General features: G+C 34.9%; 4 protein-coding genes and 1 long non-coding RNA gene across 7 annotated transcripts; all 5 read right to left on the reverse strand.

Annotated features, from left to right (window-relative positions):
• Positions 1-1489: 1489 nt before the first annotated feature.
• On the reverse strand, positions 1490-5210 carry LOC110604980. The gene is made up of 2 exons (XR_006349152.1): positions 4772-5210; positions 1490-4635 (listed from the first exon to the last, which is right to left on the reverse strand). It is a non-coding gene; the product is annotated as an uncharacterized LOC110604980 (long non-coding RNA).
• A 2529-nt stretch (positions 5211-7739) lies between these two features.
• On the reverse strand, positions 7740-10445 carry LOC110605126 (UBP1-associated protein 2C). The gene is made up of 2 exons (XM_021743456.2): positions 9132-10445; positions 7740-8154 (listed from the first exon to the last, which is right to left on the reverse strand). The coding sequence occupies exon 1, from the start codon at positions 10294-10296 to the stop codon at positions 9133-9135; it is 1164 nt and encodes a 387-aa protein (XP_021599148.1). The 5' UTR covers positions 10297-10445; the 3' UTR covers positions 7740-8154; position 9132.
• Positions 10446-11233: 788 nt separating this feature from the next.
• Positions 11234-16285, reverse strand: LOC110604689 (U-box domain-containing protein 7). Of its 2 annotated transcripts, XM_043952561.1 has the most exons (3): positions 15577-16285; positions 13501-13862; positions 11234-12245 (listed from the first exon to the last, which is right to left on the reverse strand). In XM_043952561.1, the coding sequence occupies exons 2-3, from the start codon at positions 13785-13787 to the stop codon at positions 11399-11401; spliced, it is 1134 nt and encodes a 377-aa protein (XP_043808496.1). In that variant the 5' UTR covers positions 13788-13862; positions 15577-16285; the 3' UTR covers positions 11234-11398. The 2 variants fall into 2 exon arrangements, with proteins under 2 accessions (XP_043808496.1, XP_021598650.1); XM_021742958.2 differs by lacking the exon at positions 15577-16285 and having other exon boundaries at positions 13501-14424.
• Positions 16286-16429: 144 nt separating this feature from the next.
• LOC110605389 (ubiquitin-like modifier-activating enzyme atg7) lies at positions 16430-21468 on the reverse strand. Of its 2 annotated transcripts, XM_021743952.2 has the most exons (14): positions 21247-21468; positions 20889-21106; positions 20595-20786; positions 20456-20510; positions 20223-20317; positions 19859-20048; positions 19642-19747; positions 19417-19561; positions 19184-19342; positions 18898-19086; positions 18507-18710; positions 18294-18409; positions 18028-18187; positions 16430-16791 (listed from the first exon to the last, which is right to left on the reverse strand). In XM_021743952.2, exons 1-14 carry the CDS (start codon positions 21386-21388, stop codon positions 16615-16617), a joined length of 2148 nt encoding a protein of 715 aa, XP_021599644.1. In that variant the 5' UTR covers positions 21389-21468; the 3' UTR covers positions 16430-16614. The 2 variants fall into 2 exon arrangements, with proteins under 2 accessions (XP_021599644.1, XP_043808495.1); XM_043952560.1 differs by lacking the exon at positions 19642-19747 and having other exon boundaries at positions 19840-20048.
• A 763-nt stretch (positions 21469-22231) lies between these two features.
• Positions 22232-25598, reverse strand: LOC110604512 (transcription factor bHLH30). Its single transcript, XM_021742703.2, has 2 exons — positions 24764-25598; positions 22232-22942 (listed from the first exon to the last, which is right to left on the reverse strand). Exons 1-2 carry the CDS (start codon positions 25076-25078, stop codon positions 22472-22474), a joined length of 786 nt encoding a protein of 261 aa, XP_021598395.1. The 5' UTR covers positions 25079-25598; the 3' UTR covers positions 22232-22471.
• Positions 25599-25738: the final 140 nt, after the last annotated feature.

Genomic DNA, 25738 nt, shown 5'->3' on the forward strand with positions numbered 1-25738 from the left:
TCAGCTAATCAGAATCAGAAGCAAAAATTTTATGATGCCATGAATAAGATATAAGAAGTCAGTCCTGCAACATTTGAGTGAACCCTTAAAATACCTTTAGAAACATGGACACGGTCACATGATGAAGAAAAAATGTATGGATCCATCAACAAATACCATTGAATCTGTCAACGGGATGTTGATGGAATTTCGCGCATTGTCCATCACAACTATGATCGAAAAAATATTTTACCAATACGCTAACTACTTTGATATACGTCACACGACGTATTTGGATCAAATGCAAATGGGGCATACTTTTACATATACATGTACATAAATAATTAGAAATAACGAGATGAAAGCAGCAAGGCATCAGGGAACACAAATTAGTAACGAAACTTTAGTTTTTAAAGTTCGTACTAGTGGCACCGAGAATAAGCAAGTTGTTAAACTAATAGAAGGTACATACACTTGTGGTAAGTTTCAAGAGATGCAAATTACATGTTCACATGCAATAGCAGCTTGTCTGTCGAAATCCATTGATTATGATTAATACGTTGATACATACTACACCTTGGAACGCACTCTTAAATGTTATGTCACTATGTTCAATCTATTATGTTATTTTGATTACTAGCCAGAACCTAACGGTAAACCTCTTAATTTCTTATATACAAAGAATTAGAAAAAATGGCCGACCAAGAAATAGCAAAATTCAAAACGAGATGAACGGGAGAGTATCAAAGATTTCTTTAACTTCTAAAAATCATTGTATTATATGTGGAAAGTTTGGTCATAATAAACAAATATGTGCCGTCAGGCATTGTTGAACTGATTTATGTGACTGTAATTTGATAATTTCTCTGTATTAGACGGATTAATAAAACTGCAAATTGAAATATATATTATGCTTAAGGGTGTTGAAGATAATGATTTTGTAAAATATTTGCAACCTTTTCTACCTCTATGTTGTTAGTGATTAAAATAGATAACATAGACATAGTATAATTTATTTTACTATTATAACTTATATTACCCAAAATTATGTCATTTTAAGGACTATGTCCACTTTGATATATACGTCAGCTAACATTGTTGAGCACTGAATGATGATTTCATATATCCGTTAGATCCTAATCAACATAATTCTAATAAAATTTTGTATATCATGAATTTAAATGGTCATATAGGGTGATTCAGTCAACAGATTTACGAGAGGAAACTAGTTCACTAAATATTAAAGTATCAAGAAAAAATTCAATCGATAATATTAATCAGCTCCGAAATGCATTATATCATATACGAGAGGCAGATGGTGATAATAATCAATATTAAATTTTTTTATAATTTAGAAAATGCGTCAGAGTATCAATCCGATATGCCACTGTCAAATGATAATTGTAACAATTGAAAATAATATTAGAGTCGTTTGTAAAATGTTTGAGCGAAAAAAAATATTTAATACATTAATGTTTATAATCTTTATGCGTACCTTTCCTTTATTAAGTTGAAAAAAATTATTAATTATAATATATTTATAACACTTTTTATTGTAGATAACATAGTAATACATATTACATACATTCCACATATTATATTTATAACATATCCAATTGTAGATAACATAACAATACAATTATTTGCCACCACAAATATTAAACTGCGATAGTAGATAGCATAAGGTAACAGTTACTCTTCATCAGACATTTCTTCATCAGATGCATAATTTGGATTATTCATTATGTTTCTTGAGCTCACAATCCACCGCAGCTGCTTGTTCTTTTGCCAATTTATACATATATAACCTGCAACGACGAAACAATAATCTACTGTTTTCTTTTCGAATGATACGGAAATTCCTTATATGCTCTTATTTTATTCTTTGCCATATTAAGAGAATGACGTTTTATAATAGGAGCACCCAATGACTGTAAATCAGTAACAAGTTTGTTTGATTCGTCAAACCTGAAACTCCACTCTCTTCTAAAACGAGCATAATATTCTCTACAACCACCATACTTCTTTTTCTTATAATCATTATTGAAATTTGGAAGCAACCACACTCGACCCTCTCATTGAATGATGAACTTCCAGCCATTCTTCTATGATCACACAAGAATGCTGAATTTTCGTACTTATATACAATATGGATCACAAGCATTTCATATTACCTATACTGCATTATTACAATAATGACATTGTACTATATCCATGCATGTATTATTATTTTGCATGTGATATGATACATACTAAAAAATTATGATATATACTATTATATTGCATATAACTTCTCTATTACATACTAAAAAATTATGACATTTACTATTATCTTGCAAGTGACTTCTCTGATACATACTACAAAATTATAACATGTACTATTACATTGCATGTGACTTTTCTGATACTTACTACAAAATTATGATATGTACGATTACTTTGCATATGACTTTTTTGATACATACTGCAAATTTACGACATGTAATATGACCTTCCAAGTGACTAGTTCTGAAATATAATACAAAAAATATGATATACACATCGGCATTGCTTGTGAGTTTTCTTACACATACTTCTCTGAATGTGACACATAAATGTATAAATTACTTGCATGATATTACGCAACTATCGAATGTGAAAGTATCTAATAAAATTGCATGTTATTCGTACTTATATTTTTAATGATAATTATTATCAATTTATGACATATTTGTTCACATTTTATTTTACAGATATGATGGGCAGACAAAATTAACATGATTACACGAGTCCGGATTTTCTTGATCAGTCTATATTGACACAACAGCAGTCTCATAAACCAGTCGATTTGGAATGAGAAAATTGAAAATGAGCCACTACATTATATGCGATCTGCGAGTGTTTTGAAGCAGGATTTCTATCCCCGTATTGAGACTTATCTCAAAATTTCTAGATTTTATAGTGATATCAGATTAGACTTCTTTTCGCTGGATCATCATTTAATCACATCACTGGTTGAGAGATGGCGTCCAGAAACACATACATTTATGATGCCAGCGGAAGAGTGTACAATTACTCTCCAGAACATCAGTGTTATTTCGAACCTACCTATTGATGAAGATGCTGTTGTAGGTAATTTTGTTATCAATTGGATGATGTACTATCAGGATACTTTAGGACTCGTACTGCCCGCTAATATAATGTAGGGTAGCTCGTTGCCACTAAGTTGATTAGTCAAAAATTTTAATGAACTACTAGATGATATTGATGAAGAAATGGTTTAGAGATATGCCCGTGTTTGCATTTTGCGAATCATTGGGGATTTTCTATTCACTGATAGGAATCCTAGTAAAGTGATACTAATGCTTATGCCTCTAATTGCTAATTTACATAGAGTAAGCATGCATAATTAGGGTTCAGCTTGTCTTGACTGGTTATATCGGAAACTTTGTCGAGCCACTGATCGAGAGTGTCTTAATTAGATTGAGCCCTACACATCCTACAGATATAGGCATGAGATCGATTTATTTCAATATCGTCATCTATAAATATACGAGACCTACATAATGATGCTCCACCGAGAAGTCAGTTAATATTTTATATTTATTATGACATTATTATGATTTGCATATTACACATTTATATTAAATTTTTGTGTTTGTTTTATAATAATTTCAGATGGAGTAATGCACAACGTATCACTTAAATCGTGACACATGTATTGACAGAAATACGCTAAATTTGACAGAATGGGTGACCTAGAGGTATTATATGAATTATGAAATGTACTTAGATTACTATGATATGTTTTAAAAATTTCTAATAAATATATATATTTTTTTTATTTCAGATGGTATGAGAACCATATTCTTATGAACTCCTTACATAATTACTATTATATTGCAAGCATACAAGGATGTGACATTTGGAGAGCAGCGGTTCTCTTGATCTGCTTCCACGTAGTAGAATAATATCAATCTAATAGTGTTGCGCCAATTCAGAATGCAATAACCAATACCACATCCACCACGTCACACGTCAGCCTGCTAATCTTTACAATACATCTATATTACATCCGACAATAATTGAATTACAATTCATGAACGTTGAATTGCAATTTGAAAAGATAAATGACAAAGGTTGGTTGAAGCAGCACCGTTAGATGAACACTACATTATCATTCAGAGTATTTAGAAAGGTATAGACGAGTTTCTCGTCAATGGATATCGCATCATGGTGCCGCTATTGACACTGTGATAATATTTTATTATTTATTATATTTTCATATGTATATTTTTTTTAAACATATCAATATTTAATTATTGTTATACCAACAGATGGATGGTATCGAGAATATGCATTTGATTAATCGACAGTTTTCTAATCTAGACACATATTTTATTAAAAGACAAACAACAGGCATATTCTATGCCATGGAAAAAGAGAAACGAATAACAGAGGAACCTCTACCACAGTCGGCACCTTAGACGCAATCTATGCTAAATGACCCTGACGAGTCTGTTGACCCACCGAGAAGGCCTAGGCGTAAACGTGGCTCTAGCGAAGAAACTGATGTTGATGTACATACCACTGTCCCGACAAATATCATCATTCCAGCACCCGTTGTATTCCACACTCATCGATCATTTGGTGAGATTAGACAGCCTTCAGCAAGACCTAATACTCCACAAGAAGGTGAATCACAATATACTACATGGACACATGGTAATTATATATCACCATCTCATATAACCCCGACACAGTGATCCTTCCAGCAAGTTAGTATTCAAAATAATCCATTTTGAACGCATACCTCGATAAGTAGTACTTTTGATGCTTTTACACGATATACCAGCTCCATTAATGCATTTTCGGCTAGACATTCTGTAGATATTTCTTCATCTAGCCTAGAAGCACAACCATTCTCTGGCAATTTTGTATAGTACACATCGGAACAGTAGTGCTCCACTTTTGGATCTGATGATATCTATTTACCCTCACATTAACACAAGATCCGAACTCGGTGACTCCTGATCTTAATATTAATTCTGCTGCTGCTGAAAGTACAAATAATAACCGCCAACCATATAGAACTCGACGTCCACATAAAAAAAAAAAAAAACATTTATATGTCATGAAAGGACATGTAAGACATCATTAATATTATTTTTTTCCTTTTATCACATTTCATAATTTTTAATTATTTATATATAATTTTTTATAATTCATAAATATTATTCTAATAAAAATAATAAATTTTATAGATAAATATAAAATATATAATTTTATTTTCAAAATGAATACAATTATAATGTTACATTTATATATAATTTTAATTATTAAAATAAATTCATATATGATTATTATGATGTTAAATTTTAATTATATTAAAATAATTAATATTAATATAATTTTTATAATTATATATATATATATATATATATATTTAATATAAAATAAATTAATTAATATAATATAATTAATATTAATATAATTTTTATAATTATATATATATTTAATATAAAAATAAATAAATTAATATAATATAATATATATTTAACAAACAAACCAAAGTGCGGTAATACAAACCTGTGAAAATTGATTGTTTAAATAGAAAATTCTAGAGCGGTTGAAAAAATTTTATTCTTCCCTTACCGTGCTTCTTCCCGTACCACGGAAATCAGCGGCACCTACCACGGTACAGTTTAATCAGCGGCACCTACCGCAGTAGAGTTTAATTCACCTGATTCAGGAAATTTCCAGCGAACTAAAGTTTGAGAAATATATTTTTTTTAAACCCTTATTTTGCAAAAAGCCCGAGAAATACATTAGAGGTAATTGTTAGTCTTCACATAAAGGCTCATTTCACTGCTTTAAATTTCATGTATTGCCTTCCCCGCAGGGAAAGCAAAATTGCTGGCGGTCTGACAGGCTAGAAAGGGAGTGAGAGGCGAGGGGGAGAAAAAAGCGCACGCGCGCACCCCACCGGAATCATTAGCTAGTCCCAGCTCCCAATCATGGAGCTTTATTTTCACGCAGTTTAAAAGTTCAGAAATCCATCTCCCGACATTATGAAACTGCATCCATACTGAGAGATTCACTCTGCCACAAGGGGGAGTGTAACTACACAAAGAACATAAAAGACCTGACCTCCAAGTCACAAATGGAATGACTTTACTGTCACACCAACACTAAAACCTCCCTCTAAAACAATTGTCAAAGCAAAAGACTAAATAATAATTAAAAAATGCCCAAGTAGAAGAATGCTGATCATCAAAAGTTGCCATATATTCACATGACATCATTTAAAGCATTAACGGCCTAAATATCCAAAAGCCAAAAGGTCATGCTACAACCAGATCTTTCCATTTGAATTCATTTTTCACAAATGCCAACATCTTGCCAAAGATGCATCTCTTGCAAAAATTGGGCAGATATTATACTGTAATTGCATTTGTTGAGCAAAATATCTACTCAATTGTAATGCTTCTCTAATCGATTAACGTAAATGCAATTTTCACAACGTTTTTCCTTTCAGAAAGTATAGTTAACTTTGTATAGGCCCAACATTAGACCCAAAAAGGAAAGGAGATAAAAGAGCCAAATAACATTCATATACACTAGAAGAAGGTGTGTTGAAAGAATAGAATGAACTCAAGGATCACAAGGACTAACACGGCTATCAATTCAATAAATTTGGAAAACATGTCCTGACAACAAAATATGTAACTGTACAAAAACCCAGCTGTGTCATGCATGTTTATTTATGAGAAAGAACAGTAGCTAATAATGAACCGCTAATCATATATTTTACAAGTTTCTTGTGCATCTGCCTTTTCCTCTCAGGTGATGGCGGGAAACCAAAAACCGCCTCAAATGATATATCGTGGCTACATGGATAGAGGAAATTATGAACATAGTTCACAAGGGGAGGAAGCTAACTATACAGCAGAATGTTCCAATGGCTTCATCATACTGGACAGACGAGGCTCAGTATTTTATCTGGCCAAATACTCTCTTTTTTTTTTCTTTTTTGTTTTTCATTTATTATTTGGCAAAGATGATGATATTCTTGTTACATTGAACCAACACTTAATAGATATGCTCAGATAAAAATAGTTGGGCGTAAATTGATGTTGCCCCTACTTGAAAGCTCAGAAGACCATGATGTTATCAAGAGAGTAGATAAAGAAAAAGGAAAGGAAATGTGCATTAGAACTTCTGTGTCATTTGGGTCTACTTTTTGTGTTTAAATATCAGGCATAACTTAAATAGTGAAGAATAGTCCAAAAGAAACAAAAAGGATATGGAACATCCACAGCATGCAAAATATCAGGAAAAGTTCCACCTAATAGGGCAGCATCCGAGTAAGATATTGTATACAATACAACTAAACCTCGGCTCAAATATTACCGCGCAGAACACAGACCAATGGTTCACAATTATGAATTAAACCATGCTAAAAAAGGGATTGAAAATATCTGCAAAACCAGAACAAACTAAAGGGACAACCTTGAAAGTAAGGAAATTAATACTGCAGCAGCTGTGGTATGAAGATCCATGTCATGTCTCTAGACAATAGATGACCAACCGTGCTAAAAAGGGCATTGAACATATATGGGGCAAAGCAACAACAAATCATGTGGACAATCTCAGAGAAAAAGAAAAGTTATTGTGCTAAAACCTCCAAGTGAATTTACAGGGAACACGAAGGTATGCAACGTTGAAAATGAACAATTTGAAGCACCTCATACAACTATTAGAGAAGTAAAACAAAGTGATAAAGCGTAGGAACTTTCCATCGCAGGAGCATTTAACAGGAGCAAATAGCAACCGTACAACAAGAACTAACCATCTCACACGCCAAATACAAACTTGTAACAGCAAGAAAAGCACAAGCACAAACTAGTAAGCAGGAAACACAATTTTCTAATAACTAAAGATAAATATATTCCAGCACACAACCAAAAAGTTCTACAACCCTTCCAACAAAGTACTGATTCAGAGTCTAAACTAACTTTTATAAAATTCAAGTAGCATCCATCACAAATCCAACCACAACTTATGGAAGTAGATGAAGTGAAGCAGCAACAAAAGCACAGCAGTCCACATAATTAAACCAAAGATTTCATTGTCTGCATTTCACCAAATCACGACAACCATTTAAAGCATTTGTGCCAGGAAGCTGTCATACACCTGAATCAAACACCAATCAGAACACAAACCAGTATTGAAGTGAAACATATAAAACAAAAACATTGATAAATAAAGCACAAAAGAGAAACCCAACATAGCAGTTGAAGCCCTAAAAAAAATCTACAATACTTGGGAGAATCAAAAGTAAACAAGATTGAAGCTTCTGTCTATGGTGGTGAAAAGTCAACACTATTACAAAGCAAATGGTAATTCAATTCAACCAATATCTTTCAGGGAACAAGTATAACCACCCTTCTGGCACTAGAAAAATCTAACACAGCAAGAACACTAAAAGGCAAATTAGAAAAACAGTGTTCAAGGTGCTGCTGCAGGGCATTGTTCACCCAACAGAAAAGACAGGGAAAAATTAACTTAAAAGGATACCGAAATCAACTATTAAAACTGTCAGAATTAAAACTGGAAAAAGCAGCCGCATCAACTATTAATAAACCATGTGCATAAGAAATTAAGTAGTGAACCCAGAAGAATGCAATCCAAAATTTCCAACTTAATATCACAAATAAAATTAAGAAGGATAAGACATAGCTCAGAAAATCACACCAATGTGTCTGTTAAGAAGATGCGGCAGACAGCTAGTGAATAAAACCATGAATGGAAGACACATTAAGAAGTCCCTAAAAACCAAGGGGCAACTTGAAGAATACAGAAGGGAAAAGACCAACAATTTTTAGAATCAATAAAATGCTTCCAAGCAGGGTTTTACAGCAAACAAAAAAACACACCAGCAGCGCATGTCAAATCCAGCAACAGAAATTTGTATGACACGAGTATTACCTCAAACACTAAATAAAAAGGGAACTTATCCATAATAACCCATAATCCCATAAGAAAAACCAACAAAATTCAACATGTTTCAATTTCTACCAAAAAGAAAATCTACCTAAAATAGCCAACAGATACATAATTTGCCAAAAACTGCACATTATCAAAATCATTAGAAAGTATATAACAATTACCTCAATAATATGGTGGCATGCCCTGATACATGCCTCCAGGTGGAATTCTAGGGGGCAATGATGATGGCTGATGTTGCTGAGACAACCCGTAAGGGGCACCATCTGGATATCCTCCTGAAGGCATTCCAACGGAACTCGGAGGTATCCTATACATTGAATTGGCAGCGTTGTTCAGTCCACCAAATTCACCAGCACTTGGTCCCCCATACTGTGAAACACCATATGGACCACCATAGCCTCCACCAGCAATCGGACCTGGCAATGAAGAATTCAAACCATATCCATTACTGCCCATTCCTGAAAACCCTCCATAGGGTGGCACACTACCTGGAACACCATACTGAGATCCAGGCATTGAAGACTGTGGTTGTGGAGGCGGCTGTGATTGTGCATTATCGCCAACCACACCACCTTCGGTCTTAGCTTTTTTGTTATCAACGGCCATTTTACAGAGAACTTGATGCCCATCGATAATCTTCATTGGATCAGCAATAGCTGCTTTTGCGCCCTCCTCATTCTTGTATATAATAAAAGCAAAACCTTTTGATTTACCCGTCGCCTTATCAAACCCTAGAGGTCCCTCTTCAATCTCTCCGTACGTCGAGAAAAACCCTAACAATCTCTCTGAAGGTATATCATACGGGACATTCCCGACATAAATCTTCCTTGACCAAACATCGCCACCACTAGAACCAGAATTAGATAGCCCGGCAGAGGCCAACTGGGTGACAGTCATCCTGCCGTCGATTTTCTTACTGGGTTCCTTCAATGCAATTAAAGCACCATCTACATGTTTAAATGTGATGAACCCAAATCCCTTTGATTTCCCGGTGTTCTTATCGAAAATTACGACGGCCTCCTCAAGCTCGCCGTAAGAGGCAAACAAATTGCGGATGGTCTCGGTGGTGGTGTTGGTGGACAGACCCCTGATGAAGAGCTTGCGGAGGGAGATGTCGCCGTCGGCAATTGTTCGGATGGAGTCAAGGACGTCGGAGTGATGAACTGCAGCTGATTGGAGGATGTCGAGAAGCTGCTCCTTTGTGAAAGGGTCTATTACCTTACGGATGTCTTGTGGGGTTAAAGCGGTTGAGGTGGCGGCGGTCGAAAGGGTAGGGATTATCGCAGTGCCATTTTCGTCGGCTTTGCGCTTCTTTGTGAAGTCCATAGCGATAGATAGCAGAGATAGTCGTAAGAGGAAGATGGGTAATAAAGGTCGGAGTCGACGAAGATGCTCACCGGAGAGAGATGAGCAGGGTTGCAGATTAACCAATTTGAGAAAACTTTTGGATGGAAGGATATGAAGCGAAGGGAGGAGGAAAGTCAAATAAAGCAATTTTATTGGATTGGATCTCAATTTTGCCCTTTGGGTTGATATTGAATTTTAGCCAAAATCAAGGGTCGGTTTGGGTAATGAAAATTTTACCCTAGAATAAAAAGGGATGCATAAAATTATTTGATAATAAACGTTGATATTTTTATTCCTATTTATGTTATTTTTATTATGATTTTAATATGAAAAATATAAAATTAATATTTTTATTATTAAATTTTAATGATTATTTATTTTAGAGTAACAAAGATCATAAATCAAGAGAAACGAGGATAATTCTTTTTTCCACTATTTATATTTTACCTAAAATACTCATCTCTAAACTAATAAGGGTAATTTTTATTCTAAGATATGATTGAAAGAGAAATCCAACATATATAATTATTGTTTGATTTGACACACTCGTAAAAACTATTATTTAATATATTAATTCAATAATATTTAAAATTAATTCAATATATTCTAATTATAGGAACTCGTAAAAAATAAATAAATATTTTTTAAATATATCAAAAAAATAATTTAAAAAAAAAAACAATGACGGCGTTGGAGTTACGGTTCAATTGAGATGGGCTAATGTTGTTTTTCAATAACGGCGTTGGATGTGAGCTGTGTGCTTGTTTCTTTGAGCTTTGGGCCTTGTTGTTGTTTATCTAGATTACTTGGGCTGTAATGTTTTGAATTTTGACGTACCCAGATTTTAAATAATGAAATTCTTTCATTATGGTAAAAAAGAAAAAACAAAAAGAAAAACACAAAAATGCACACAAAATAGGAAATTATAGAAATTTTTATTGAGGAACATGTACAATTGTCATAAGCTATTCTGCACAAGAAATGCATCTATCTTCTCTGGCTCTTCACAAGGAGTTCATTGCTGAAAAAAATTTAAGCCCTTAAAAAAGCTTGAAAATTGCTCAGTTTGTGTGTAAAATCTTTAATAAGGCAAGCTCTTAGAACTTGTGCTGATAACCAAAGACTTGAGCTTTGAAGATTCCCCTGAAGCATTGGCTCTCCTTGTAATCATCTCCATATTCCTATGCAGACTTTGCTTCACCAAATTTTTCATCATTTTCTTTCCTTCTTGAGTCTCTCTTGGATTTACAGGAGACCCCATTGCTAACTTTCCTGTTTGAGGACCAGAATGTGGGCCCATCCTTGTTTGTCTCTCATCTTTGAACCATTGCAGAAGTTTCAGTGCTCTCTTTTGAGCTAATGGAGTTCCCAGCAGTGCAACTTCAAGAAGTACAGGGACAATTCCAGATTTAGCCATTTTTTCTCTCTGAGATGAGCTATGGTGAGCCAGAATCATAACAATATAAGCTGATAGTTCTTGGCATTTGGGTTTTTCTTCCCATGTCAGAATCTCTATCAAGCTCTTAGGCACCATTGGATTGTCTTCCATTGCTTTCTTTCCCATTAAGGTCACAACTAAGTGTCCTAGAGTTGCAAGGGCTGTCTCTGAGAGTTCTTTCACTGATATTAGGCTCAGGAGAGTTTGAACTACCCCATTAGAGATCAGTGGTCCTGCATTTTCTAACACAGCTGAGAAGTTATTTAAAGTCCCTAGACATGATTCTTTGGTCTCCACACTTGAGCTTGATTCAAGAATTCCAACTAAAAATGGCAAAACTTCTGATGAGGCAAGAGGGAACTGGGTATTTGCCAAAGAAGATAATGATAAGATCAATTCTGCAAAGTCATGCATCATCAAATCCTCTGAAACATCTCTTTTCTTGGGTAGTTTTGAGAATATTCCAGCTTCTACCATAAGAGCCTTGTTCCTGATGCAAAACCCACCACTAAATTAGCTAATAGATACGGAAATTGTCTCCAGAACTGAGAGATCTCTGGATATATCCCAATCGGAGAAGTTGTACCAAAAAAATGTCAAAAAATAGCAAGAGAAGCATAACATATCTCATATAAAAATAATGGCAGCTAAGAAAATCAGAAAGTTCCCTGTTAGGCATACCTACCAAACAGACCAATCAATGAACCAAACTATTTAAAAAAAATAAATTATATGGCAAAGAAAGTCAATGAGATTCCAAGATTTAGATCTATGTTGAAAGGAGAAGGTCAAAAGAATGAATTTATTTATTTATCTTATTTAAAGACAACTATGTCCATTCATTAACATCATTGTCCCCTTCAAGCTTGCCCTTCAACATGAAACTTAGTGGAGAGTAATGAAGCACTCTTTTGTGGTCTCCTAATCCATGGGCATTATTCTTAATTATTTCCACATGAATTTATTGAAATGGGTCAATTATGGTGGTAATAATTAACAAATTCTGATGGAGAATCAGTTTCATGAGAAGGAAACAACCATGAAATGCCAGAAATATCTAGCACTGCAGCAGATTCCTTTTGGAAAAGGCATAAGCCACACTTGAGTAGTACTACCAGTACTGACCCAATGAGAGCAAAATAGATGGAATCTGGGTCCAGACTCCAGAATCCTGGAGCACCCAACTACCATGTGACTTCTGACTACCTTGCCCCTTTTTATTCCTGCCCAAAAGGGCTCTACCCAAATCAATTCTCAATGCTTTCCAAATAATCTTGGTTTCAAAAATGGAAAAATAAGAACTAAATATTAACAACTCAAGTAATTAGGGGGCTTCTTGCATTTGTAAAATCAACTAACTTAGATTATATCAACATTTTATTGAGAGAAAAAGAAAACCCATATTCTTGAATTCAACCAACTTGCCCATGATATCTCTTTCCTCAATTTCCTAACACAATTATTGTTAGTTGAATGACACATCAAACATTCAGAAAGTGCCAAAATCAATCTCCACTATTTCAAACTTGTTTGAAAAACTACCCAATTAATTCAATAAATCTCTTCAAACAAACTTTGTCTTTTTTCCTTGAAAATTTCAAAAAAGAAAATCCCATTAACATATACATTGGCAATTCTAAAATGCATACCAAGAAAAATAAAAATGGATGTTGAAAACAAAAGAAAGAAGAAGAAGAAATCAAAATATATTTAATTAACTAATGAATTCTACAATCAAAACTTACGTGTAAGTTCCATTAGCAAGCTCAATCAAAGCCTTAACGGCCACTTGCCGGCGAGCAGTCACCTCTGAATCCACCAACTCTACTAAGGCCGGAATAACACCGAGTTCAGCCATCAACTTTCTTGTCTTGACATCTCCTTTAGCTAGTCTACCAATTTCCATAGCCGCCATCTCCTTCTCTTCCCAACTTCCAAAGTGAAGTTTCTTTACTGATCTTTGCAACAACAAAGAACCATCTTCATCATCTCCATCCATGGCTACTTCTATTTCCACTTCTTTATTATCCATCAACAAAACCTTGGCTCTCGGCTTATTCTTCTGTGCAGCTCTGGATTGCAAGAACCGCCTGATACGAGTAAAGAACTGAAGTTTGGTGTAAGAAGCAAACCAAAGCGTAGCAGAAGAAGGTCCAGACATGTTTGGCCTTTGTGTTTGAAACGTAGAAGAAAATCAAGAAAAAAGAAAATCTTGAACTTTGAGTATCGAGAGAGAGAGACTTAAGGGCACATGCAAGGGAACAGTGACGTCTCTTTATAAACCCACATCCGTGATTAGATAATGTTTTAGGACACCAAAGCCATTTGACAAAGGGACTATAGCTAGCGAGACATGTGATTTAATGTTAGTCTAATTAAGGCTAAAGTTTAGCGTTCAAGTGAGATTCAGATTTTGTAACCTTTGGAGAAATTGGGAAGTTTCATGGAGGAAGCCTAATAAGACCCTTTTGTTGACTCTTCATATTTTATATTAAAATGATATTGGGTCTACTTGATTGGGTTTAGGGTTTTAAATCTTGATTTAAATTGGGTTATGGCATGTGGGTTTCAGGTAGCATAAGCCTAGATGCACTCAAAAAGGAATCCTTCAGTTATTGCAATGAGCACACGTACCTTCCATGGATTGAAGGTGGGTTTCTAATACAATACATTTTTAATTCTTAATTTTCTATGGAAAACCTAATTGGGAATCAAATCTGATATTCCCACATGGACAGAATGATTAAATGAAGTTGTCTGAGAAGAAGGAATCAATATTCATATAATTCACCTGTTTTTATAATCAAAATGCAGAAAAAAAAATATTCATTACATATGTGTGTTCATAAATTAAATCTTGTTTTTTTTTAATTAAATGCATGAACATTAAAATGTATGAAAATGTATGAGGTGTCCTCAATATTTGGGTATGGACTAAAGGGAACCAACCAACATCTATAATTTTTTTGTCTAGGGAGACAAGATTGGCATTTAAATCCTATTCTTTCTAATATTGTATTGGGGTGTTAGGTTTTGCATTAGGCAAATTAATTATATCAAGAGATTAGGTATTGTTGTGGCACTAAATTTAAGATTTAGGGTAATTTTTAAAGTAAGATTTTTGTAGATTTTTAAAGGTTTATTTACAAAATGGAGGCTAATAGTAGTGGAGTGACAGAAACAAATGACTAACTAGTTCACATGTGGATTTAATCAATAAGGTTAAAAATAGACATGTCATAAGAGATTAGACAGGATTAGCAACTTAAAATTCTGGCCATGCCTTGTTTTAATATTAGTCAAGAATGTACTCAGCACAAAGATTGATTAGCGCACCAAAATTGACCTATTCTCTTCCTCTCTCCTCTCTCTCTCTTGTATGGAAAGTTTTGGTGGGTTAGCATTTGGCAATTTGCATTATTGGACTTGTGATAGAGTGGCATTTCAAGGTCAGATTCCACTAAGGTTTTTATCATTCGTTGAGCCGTAGGCATCCACGTGTGAAACAGATGCTTTGCTCAAGCAATGGCAGATAAAATTGTAAGCTCGCATAAATCTCCATGAGAAATGGGTAAAGGTATGGGTGCTTCTATGAAGTGCCCCACAATTCATATTTTCTGCCTCTACTAGTTAACTATAAATGGGAATATATTGAGATTTTTTTTTCTTATTTGTTGCTTAATTTCAGATTTTTGTTGTAGTAATTTACTAATTTTTAATGGGTAGTTTTAGAATTAAAATTCTGTATGAAGTATTAAAATAAATTGAGATTGCATTTGAATAATACTTGTAGAAATAAAAGAAATATTGGACTTAATTACCAGTGGAGATCTTTTAGCTTGAAGGAGTAGTTCTTCCACTGCTATAATCTGCTGAATACATAACCCTTTCACCTCTGCAATTCCATGTAGAACTTCCTTGATGTGGCACAGCCACAGGGACTATTCAGGAAAAAAAAATCTGTGCTAACTCTCATATATAATTGTCAATTGGAATTCAAAAAATTATTTGAACTCCTTAAGATAAACCTAAAATCTTTAGAATATTTTTTTGGGCATGGCAAGTGATCCTCCAAATCTTTCCAAAGCCAATCACAACTCTAACACATATGGCAAAAGAAACTTATTATCTAAAGCCTATAAATTCCATTAGATGACACGTGGCATGCCACCAAGGGCCAAGTGCCACGTGAGAAAATAGAAAATGGGAGCTCCTGAAGATGGACACTCCACTAATGGAGAGGAAGGATGAGATCTAAGTATGGTCAGTGGTCAATTAAGGGCTAATGTCCACAACCAACACCCACATTACTGAAATAAAAAGGCTTAATTATTATCGCAAAGACGGCAGCATTGGGTATATTTATGTACCAGAAAAGTGCATAAACCCACTAAAAACCTCTTGCGACTTTGATTCCCCCCGGCCTCCCCTCTTTTTCATAGAGTGTGCGCTAAAACCCAGCGCTGCTGTTCAATTTCTAAGAAATTTCTTATACACATCTGGAATTCGTGGTCTTTAAGCACATCATTACCAGCAAAATTTCAACGGCTAAAAATGAACAGATTTATGTTTTAAGGAACAAAGGAACGTCAATTATCCATCATCCTCACAATCCCAAGTTGGGATTAAAATAGAGATCAAAATCAAACTGAATGATCCTTGATTTGGTCCGAGTTTAATTAATACTGATGTCATTAATGAGCCGGTGAGTTGAAATACACTTGTACATTTTATGATAATGATGATGTCTAATCACAGATCAAAGGAAGAGCGGACACTTGGCACTGCTTTGCTGACTAGAATAATTTTACAATTAAGAATGTGGGACAATTGGCAATGAGGAAATACGAAAAAGAAAATTATAATTCAAGATAATCATCATCATCATCGGGATCAATCTCATTATCCCAGTCCAAATTAAAAGAGCTAGCGGACTTCATCAACTCTGTGAGTCCAGTGAGATCCTCCAGATAGGTAGGATGATTAATTGCTTGGAGCAGGAATTCTTTTCCTCTTTTCCGATATTCGGTTACCACCTGAGAAGCTCATCTTATCAGTAATTATAATTCAAAACTAGAAACAGAACTAAGGATCCACCAAAATAATAATATAAGCCAAATCATTACATCCATCATGCACAAGTTGATTTGCTCAGCATGCGTGTGTAGAAATTATTATTATTATTATATATATATATATACACACACACACATATAAGAGGAACTGATTCAGTTTCCATAACAACTATCTCAAAAAATACATTAAGTGAAGGTTATGACCGGTTCAGACCCTGAACAAGACTAGGACACGCCCAGGTCAGTGGTTCAAGGGCCAGAACTGTAATCGGACCAGCTATAGGGGACATTTTTGGTCCTCCCTCCCCAAATCCTAAAATACAATATAAAAAAAAAGATAACAAGAGAGCGGTGGCTTTAGAGAGCATCATATGGACCAAACTGTTCTTGAACCAAAACCATTGTAATCCAAAATCAGAACCAGAAAACAAATCAGAGTAAAACTGGTTAGGACCATGATCAACCAGTCTGGTTCATCTCCTGGCCAGGCATATGGACAATGATAATCACGCCCATGTACCATCTAGTGGAACCTTCTCTTAAGAAGTACAAATATTTTGGCCATGCATTCCCTCCACACCCTTTTCTTCTCTATATCAACAGCAACATACGTTTCTTATTCAGTCATATATTATTCTTTTTTTTTTTTTGAAAATTCAGTCTTATATATTCAGTCGAATACATAGTTACCAAATAAAGTACAAAATAAATTGCCACTTCACCATAAATGTACACGGAATGATGTTTTTCATGTTAAAAAATGTCACATCAGTTGCTTCTCATCAACAATATTGATCAAAGTTACTTCTGGACAAACTATATTTTAAATTATATTGGGTCGGAGGATAAAGGAATATGCTGAACACCAGCGTTAACTGGGAAAAAAAAAATGAAAGTAGAGTTTTTCTACATTAACATCCCTCATAATATGTTCACTGAACAACTGAAAAACTCATATTCATGAAGTTTCAATCCTGATTTTTTGGATCAATTATCATTGACACTATAACTTCTATGCTTCTAAACATATGTAGTGGAAATTTACTCATGATACACAAGTTCAGACAATTATATTGATACAGTAGCTAATCAAACGCAAAGTTCCAACACTTCAGGAGCTGGCATCAATTGCAAAGCTATGACAGATTAACCAGGCAAATGAAAGTAATTGGAAAATTTGCTTTCATTATAACTTACAGTGCTGCAACAAGCAGTGCAACTATTAGAAGCATGGCCTACAAGTGTCATTTGGGAGAATTGATGAAGAGAACCTCGAATCTGATGGGGTAGAATACCAAGAGGTTGGTCAGAGCTATCACAGTTAGTGGAGTTTGCAATCTCACCTTCTGCAAATATCCTGAATAGATATAGATGAAAACCACAAAGTGAGCTCAAATGAGACTTCTTACAACTCTTCACCATAGTGACTAAAAACTGTTTCCAGTGGCAATATTTATGATTACCCAATAGGATGGTGCAAGATGTCAACAAAAAGTTCAGCCGCAAGAGATGAAGCAATAGGGGCAACCCCTGGACGAGTAACAGTACATTGCTGGTCCAAAGTGCGATTGGCAGTTGACTGAAAACAGACATAGATGAATTATCACCGTAATTGGATAGGAGAGAGAAAAAAAGAAAAAAAAAATACAAAATCCATTGCATTTCCAGTAAATTACATCAGTCGGTGCAACCACGTCATTGCAGAAGTAACAACCCAATCTCTTCCCTCCATTATCAGCCAAAGCAAGGCCGTCAATATCAGCAGATAAAGCATTTCCGGGTTCAGCATTTAAGTCGTCAGTTTTGGTTGAGTTAAGAGGACCTGGACCATGCCGCATAACCAGGAAACTATCAAACCCTAGAGCTGCAGTTATAGTAATCTGTGATAAAGATAAATGAGAACACAAAAGAAGATATCAGCATGAAGCAATAAATGATGCTAACTCTAACCATCTGGAGTCAGGTAAAAACAGATCATCCTAATCAATGTGGTATAAGCTTGATGAAGAACACAGTAACAAAATTACAAGAATGGTACAAATGAAACAATTAGATTAAGAATGTGACCTTGTTAGCATTTGCACAAAGGAGGGCAGGAAGCCATCTGCTTTCTCTCGTATCAGTCAAGAGAAAAACTGCATCATGAGAATCAACCAACTCATGCAGACGTCTGCAATCTTCAAGCATGCTCTCTTCTTCTTGGCTGCTCACTGGATGCCCAGGCATTGGTATAGCCATCACAACACCTTCTGCTTCCTGAGATGAGAGATATAAAACAGATGAATACAAGACAAGTTCATATTATCTACAGGTTAGCCTTTGTTACTAGATTTCAGAGTTAAAAATCGATTACCACAGCAGGAAATATTTGCTTGAGGCTTTTAACTGCTGCCATGGCTTTAAAATCACCTCCATTGAGACAGTTGTCCAATGTATACAAGGACTGCCTTAATGGATTAGACATTGCCACCCTGCCATTGTCAAGTAGTGTAATTTTCCGTACACCCCAAGCCTGCAATGTACATAATCTTTGAGAACCCAGCATATGCAATATGAAGTTGCAGGTGTTGTTCTTTAAACGCGTACCATAAGCATGCGGGCAACCTGGCATCCAAGTGTACCTGCTCCTAAGAGAAGACACTTAGTAGAAGATAATTTATCCAAATTAAGTGAAGGCAAAGCACGCCATCTCATTAGTTTCAAATTCAAGTCTGCTGCAGATATGGCCAACCTGCAACATATATCTCAACCAGCTAAGACAAAAATGAGACCATACCATCATGGACTAAGGAATGGCATCACAAAAATTACATTGCTGGATCCATAGATTTAGCAAGGTTAATAACCCTGGACATGTGTCTGCCTTTGTTAAGTTCCCATCCTACTGGATTAGGCACACAATGCACATCTCCCCATCCTGTATATATATCATTATGATCTAAAACCAGCACAGAAAGAAAGATAAAGGTTGTAGGAAGTCAAAACCAACAAAAAGAATGGAACTGTTACCCAATTTCCACTGCTCTACCTTGTGGAATTGTAATTACGGCTTCACCAACAAGGGACAACCCCAGGTCAGCAAAACCACGATTCTCTCTGTAGCATAAAAAGTGGACAGTTTTGAGATTCCATCTTGAGCAAATCAGTGCTAGGAAGTTGCGTAAAGGCCAGCCAGGATTATTTGGAAGATGACATGGGTCATAAAAACCAAAAAGCACCTGCTAAAAAAAAGCATGGTATCTTTAGGGAGGAGGTGTGCATACTTGTATCTTCAGCTTATTAATCTCATTAGTACGTTGTACCAAATTTACTAGAATATACGTATCTATTGGCTATGTATCTATTGGCACAAGCCATTCCATGTCCAAAGAACAAGATTTATGAAGATAGACCTTTAGCCCATCACCCTGGCAAGCTTCCCAGTCCTTCAAATGCCTAATTGTAGCATGGGAATTGGAAGCAATACAGACCAGAAAGAATGGCACATCTGCAACAAATTTGTGAGATTAAGAAATATAGGTTTTCCAATTACGTGTACACACACGTGAACGCACAATGACTCAGAAAAAGGAAAAAAGCCTAAATGTAAATCATATGAAAACCAAAAGCACAAGGATAAATTTACCAGCAGTTAAGCTTGAGTTACGCCATTCATTACAAGCAACTGAAACAGAATCTGCCTGCAGATTCCAAATAATATATCAACAACAACCTGATGGCCTATAAGTATCTGCAAAATCCAACAAGAATTATATTTGAATCACCTCCTGTGAAGTAAACCATTGTGAAGCAGGCTTCAAATCAACAACTGTTACAGGAGGATCAAACGTGAGAGCAGGGAAAGCAAACCAGTAGTGGAAGCTCCATTTTTTTAGGTCTGCAAATGAAATAAGAAGGAACCTCGATAAAACTGCACTGTCCTCCACAGCCTTTCCGGTATGAATGTCTTCCCAAATCTAAATTATCCATAAAACATGAAATAACTTCTCAACATTGCCATCATAAGCAATCAATACCACACATCTAATTCTATTAACCGGTTTATTATAGCAAGATACCTTCTTGGCTTCCTCCTTGAGCAAGCTTTTCTTATCCAGAGCATGATAGGCCTCCAAAGTATTGGTGTTGTAAATAATCCCAGGAACAGCGCATCTGTTCCTATTGCCGCGAGAAATTTCCGGAATTGACGACTGCTCACTTTCATCACTAGACAGGGATTCCGAAAGAAGAGCCAAGTGGTTCGATACCTGAGAATGCGAACAAGGGGCATAGAAACCTGAAAAAATTCATGATCAAAGCATTAGATACAACATCCACCTGAGAAATTGCAGTTTACAGAGCTTCATGTTCAAAATTTAAAGATTAATTACAACGAGTAAAGAATTAAATGACAATATGCACAGATGTGAATTGTACCGGTGATGGAGATAGGAGAATCGTCGATGCCCAACTTGTTGAGCTTCAAAGAAGACAACCTATGCCAGAAACCCTCATCCACGAAACTCTGAAACGGTGCGAATTGGAGTATAGATCCACCACTCCGGTCTTGCTTAGACATTGTTACTTGCTCCCAGTCTCAGAGTTCCGATTTATTGATCTATTCTTCTTCTTCTTCTTTGGGCAATATTTTAACTTTAAAAAAACAAAAAACAACTACTTATTTAATTGTTTTTCTATGCCGTGTTTACCATCCTATCAGAAAAACGAATTAATTTAATCATTTAATTATACTAAAAAATTATCCTTTTATCAATTAAACTTGTTTTATATTTTAAAATAAGAATATTCTTTTACAATACAACTCTTTAAATATTCCTCTCGAGCTCGATACAAAGGGATATTTTTTAGTATTCGATCGAATTTTCATAATACGAATTTAAATAGTTATAATTGAATTTAAATTTAAATAATTATAATTAAATTTAAAATGTGTTTGAATTTAAAAATTAATATCCGATATTGATTTAGATCGGATTCAAATCTTATGTATAGAATATCCACTATCCGAATCCGTTTATATAAATAATTAATTTAATATAAAAAATATATTTTATAATAATATTTATAATTTTTTATATTTTTTTATTTAAAAATTTAAATTTAAAAATTTTTTAAAAATATTAGATTTTTAAATGAAAATTATTAATGAAAATTTTTTTTATATAAATTATTAATTAAAATATATAAAACTAAACGAGTTCGGATTTTATTCAGATAATAATAAGAAAATTTAAAACGAATTCAGATAATTTAAATTAATTTTTAATCGCATTCAAAACAGATTCAAATATTACTAATATAAGTCTGATTCGGGTTGGTTCCCTACTGTTTACATCCGTACTCTGGAGCTAATGCTTATAGCTCAATCCATTGGAGGAACCATTTTACTTTGCATAGGACAGTGATAATTAGGAGTTTAATTAAGCTTATAATTAAGTTAAAACACAACCATATGCTTACAACTTCAAAGATGAAACCACCTTCTTAATACTCAAGGTGGTGTCAACTTTGTCACTAATCACTCCTGCAAATATTACATTGTATATAGCATCACAAGTCTTCAAAATTTCTACACAAATTGTTACAGTAATCCCATTTATGAGTATGCACAGTGCCACCAGAGGAAACAAGATTTTGGCTCTCAAGAAGTCGAGCTGGAGGATTCCAGGAAAGTCACCCTCCTCCTCTTGTTTTGAAGTGTTGTTCTTGGTGAATATTCAGGCAAGATAGAACCTTTCTCCAATACAAAATTCAAGGCCTGGTGAATAGAATTTGTGAGAAGCTCTGGTTCATCAGCATTCTTATCTCTGCAACAGGTTAGAAAAGTAACAACCTTTAGCCGGCATCCTAAGGTGGATATTTGTGCATCCACCATTTTCAATTGAAGGGAATCAACTGCTTGTCTTATATCAGACAGAAGCTCAGGTCGGTAATCGCAGCAAAGAGATGCTTTAAAAGACAAAGTTCCATCTCCTGCTCCATTGTCATGTGTTTCAACTTTCACTTCATCATCATCCATTGGAATTAGGAGACCTTTACTGGCTTCTATTGCATTCTTTTTTAGTTCTTTCACTTGGTTAATAACTTCAGCAAGCAGTGTGGCTTTGTCCATCTGGTCATGGAAAAAAAAACAAACAAGAATTCAAGTTAAGATCAATTGGAGAATAACCATAAACAACCATCAAATTCCATAGGTTGATCAAAGAAAATATGTAAATTATGAATTGTTATTGCTGTCAATAGTATGCTTTATACTAATTAACAGTGACATACCAGAAGGATATGTCTCCATATATCAAAGCTACCTGCAAAAGTAATTCGGTTAATTAAGGAAAGAGTGACTCAGCCAGTTGTCATTTTTATCTCAAAAGCTTTGCATACAGGCTCCAAGAGTAGGACACGTCCATCAAAATATTCAGACAGAACAGTCGAGCAAGAAGTAAATTAATGTAACTGATGTGATTTTATTACTTTGTTAACAATTAAAATCTCAGAAAATGAAAGGGACATGGAAATAAAACAACAGAAAACAGGACAATGCTTATATGAAATAAAATCTAGTATGCTTCCATAATATTGTCATGATTCAAACTTAAGGATTTAAAAATGTAGAGTAGTGGTTTTTCTTGCCCCACACGTCTGCTTCAGACTTGCCGATCCAACTACGAGAAGATAATCATATTTATCAGCCAACAAACCCATGTCCAAAGCCATCACACAAACAGAGACGTACACACACATATATATAAAGAATAGACCTAATGGTGAGATTATTAACACAGCAGCTGACATAGAGCACCCACCTCCCAATCATAATCATCAATCCACCTACCACAGTTATCTAAACACTTGTAATTTTTTTATATAGGAATATATAATTATATGGTGTCCTACAGACAATAGCATTGACAATTTGAAATAATAATGTATTATCTAAATCATCATATGGGTTTACTTCTTGCTAACCAAGCACGAGGACGAGATCATCAAATAGCATTTTTAGGTTGAACTTATTAGGTATCTTTGACTTAGCACAAGCATTTCAGGAAAGCCCTCTGTGCCATAAATAAACTATTCCCTGCTTTTGCATATATTGCACCAAAACAGAGCAGCCCCCTGCTCAAATCCAAACATTCCCATGGGTAAGCCTGATCCACAGTTTGGAAACACAAGGACTACTAATTCATTCAACTACAGCAACGAGGAATAAAGTGTAGATGACCGCAGAGTGCAGACACAAGAAAAACAGTGAAATTTGAAATGGCTACTATTTTACTTATAGTAACCAACGAATATATTTTCAAGCTAAGATTTCACATTTTTTATCAAATTCATCAGATATTCATACTAATCCAAATTTGACTCCACAGCATAACAAACCTGAGTTATCTAGAAAATCTGCTCTAGACTTAATTAAGCTAGTGTGGGTTTCTAATATGAAGAAAAGTATACCATGACCTCAACGGATTGTGTCTCATTGATGCATATATACTTAGACATTTTAAGATATGATGATATGGATTTGTTGAATTCGTTATGGTGCATAACACCTGTTAAGTTTATAAGATCACGAAATGTTTTCAAGAGTTAAACTTTTCAACCGTGCAATTCATGCTTATAAGTTTTTAAGGTTCACGTTTCAATAATTTTGTATTAGCTACACTTCCTCCTACGCTATTATAGTTCTTCTGCAGTCCCGGCAAGATGAAGTCAGATTGAATTCTACCCCTTAAATCTCCACAATAAAATCATATTCAATCATTTGATTCCAAATTTTGCAGATTCTCACATAAACAAAACATCAAGCACAATACTATAAATAGTTCCGAGAAATTGTTCAAAAAATGGGTATTCCAGAACAGCAATTAGATGAGATAAATCTTGTGATGCTATTATGAAAAGCCAATAAACAAAACAAGAGAACTCATATAACCTTTTCTGCGCAGGGAATAAGACCACGAAGAGTAGCGAGATGAGCATTGATCCTTTCCCTCCTCCTCCTCTCTGCCTCACTATGGCTCTTCAGAGCCGCCAGAGCCTTGGCCTCAGACATCCCTTTCTTCGCGACTCTCGTAGCCGGTGCTTTTACGAGTTCTCCTTTCTCACTATCCAACACCAAAGCCTGCGAGACCATCGACCCACCTCGCGAAACCCCATTAAAACCATCTAAACTACGCGAAAATGGATCCAACGAGTTAAAATAACCGCACCCAGATGAAGAATTAGAGCTATAGTAGTATGCACCCATTGAAAGAATAAGAAGATAGCCTGGATATTTGTATGTGCGTGTTGTAGCTTTTTAGTTTTATGAGCCGAAAGTGGGATAGAGTAGGCCTGGAGGACGAATAGTGGGAGCGAACCAGAAGGAGAGCTTTTGAAGAGGGAAGTTTTGTTGTTTAACAGCCTTGTTAGTGATTCTTGAGACTATAATCATGCCTTCCATACCGCAAAAAGGGCAAATTTTGGGTTTAAAGGACATAGAAAGTCAGTGAGAAAACATCCACATTTTCTTCTTCAGTCTTGAAGAGCATTCTTCTTTGATATATACGAGAATCCTCGGATAGTAAAGCTCTAAAAAAAGGAAAAGGGTAGTAGTGATCGAAACTGTGAATCCTTTCTGCCGGTGTTTCGATGAATCTTGGAGAAGAAAGGGACGAAGATTCAAAGAAAATGAGATGAGAAGAAGATTGGAAGCAGAGAAGTGCGTGTAGACTGTAGTGTCTGAAAGTTACAAAACAGAAGATACTACAGGGACTTGCAAGGCATCAAGCAAATACTGGACCATATAAAGAGACTCCTAAAAAATTCTGAATTTTCTTTTTAAAAAAATTAAACTATATAAAAATAATAAACAATTAATTAATGAATTGAAAGGTCATATAAACTAACCCCCCAAGCTGGCCCCTGC

Source organism: Manihot esculenta, chromosome 17, assembly GCF_001659605.2.
Source record: "Manihot esculenta cultivar AM560-2 chromosome 17, M.esculenta_v8, whole genome shotgun sequence".
Lineage (NCBI taxonomy): Eukaryota > Viridiplantae > Streptophyta > Magnoliopsida > Malpighiales > Euphorbiaceae > Manihot > Manihot esculenta.

What these genes read in the sequence shown, in the direction of transcription:
- LOC110605126 (XM_021743456.2), bottom strand. Translation starts at nt 10,296, where the DNA reads ATGGACTTCACAAAGAAGCGCAAAGCCGACGAAAATGGCACTGCGATA.
- LOC110604689 (XM_021742958.2), bottom strand. Translation starts at nt 13,916, where the DNA reads ATGTCTGGACCTTCTTCTGCTACGCTTTGGTTTGCTTCTTACACCAAA. An exon ending in CTTGCTAATGGAACTTACAC is followed by an intron (nt 12,246 to 13,500) that starts GTAAGTTTTGAT and finishes GTTTTGCATCAG; the next exon opens with GAACAAGGCTCTTATGGTAG.
- LOC110605389 (XM_021743952.2), bottom strand. Translation starts at nt 21,388, where the DNA reads ATGTCTAAGCAAGACCGGAGTGGTGGATCTATACTCCAATTCGCACCG. An exon ending in AATGGTTTACTTCACAGGAG is followed by an intron (nt 20,511 to 20,594) that starts GTGATTCAAATA and finishes TGGAATCTGCAG; the next exon opens with GCAGATTCTGTTTCAGTTGC. An exon ending in GCACTGCTTGTTGCAGCACT is followed by an intron (nt 16,792 to 18,027) that starts GTAAGTTATAAT and finishes TGAGCTTCTCAG; the next exon opens with GTGGTAACCGAATATCGGAA.
- LOC110604512 (XM_021742703.2), bottom strand. Translation starts at nt 25,078, where the DNA reads ATGGGTGCATACTACTATAGCTCTAATTCTTCATCTGGGTGCGGTTAT. An exon ending in TTATTCCCTGCGCAGAAAAG is followed by an intron (nt 22,943 to 24,763) that starts GTTATATGAGTT and finishes TTCCATGACCAG; the next exon opens with ATGGACAAAGCCACACTGCT.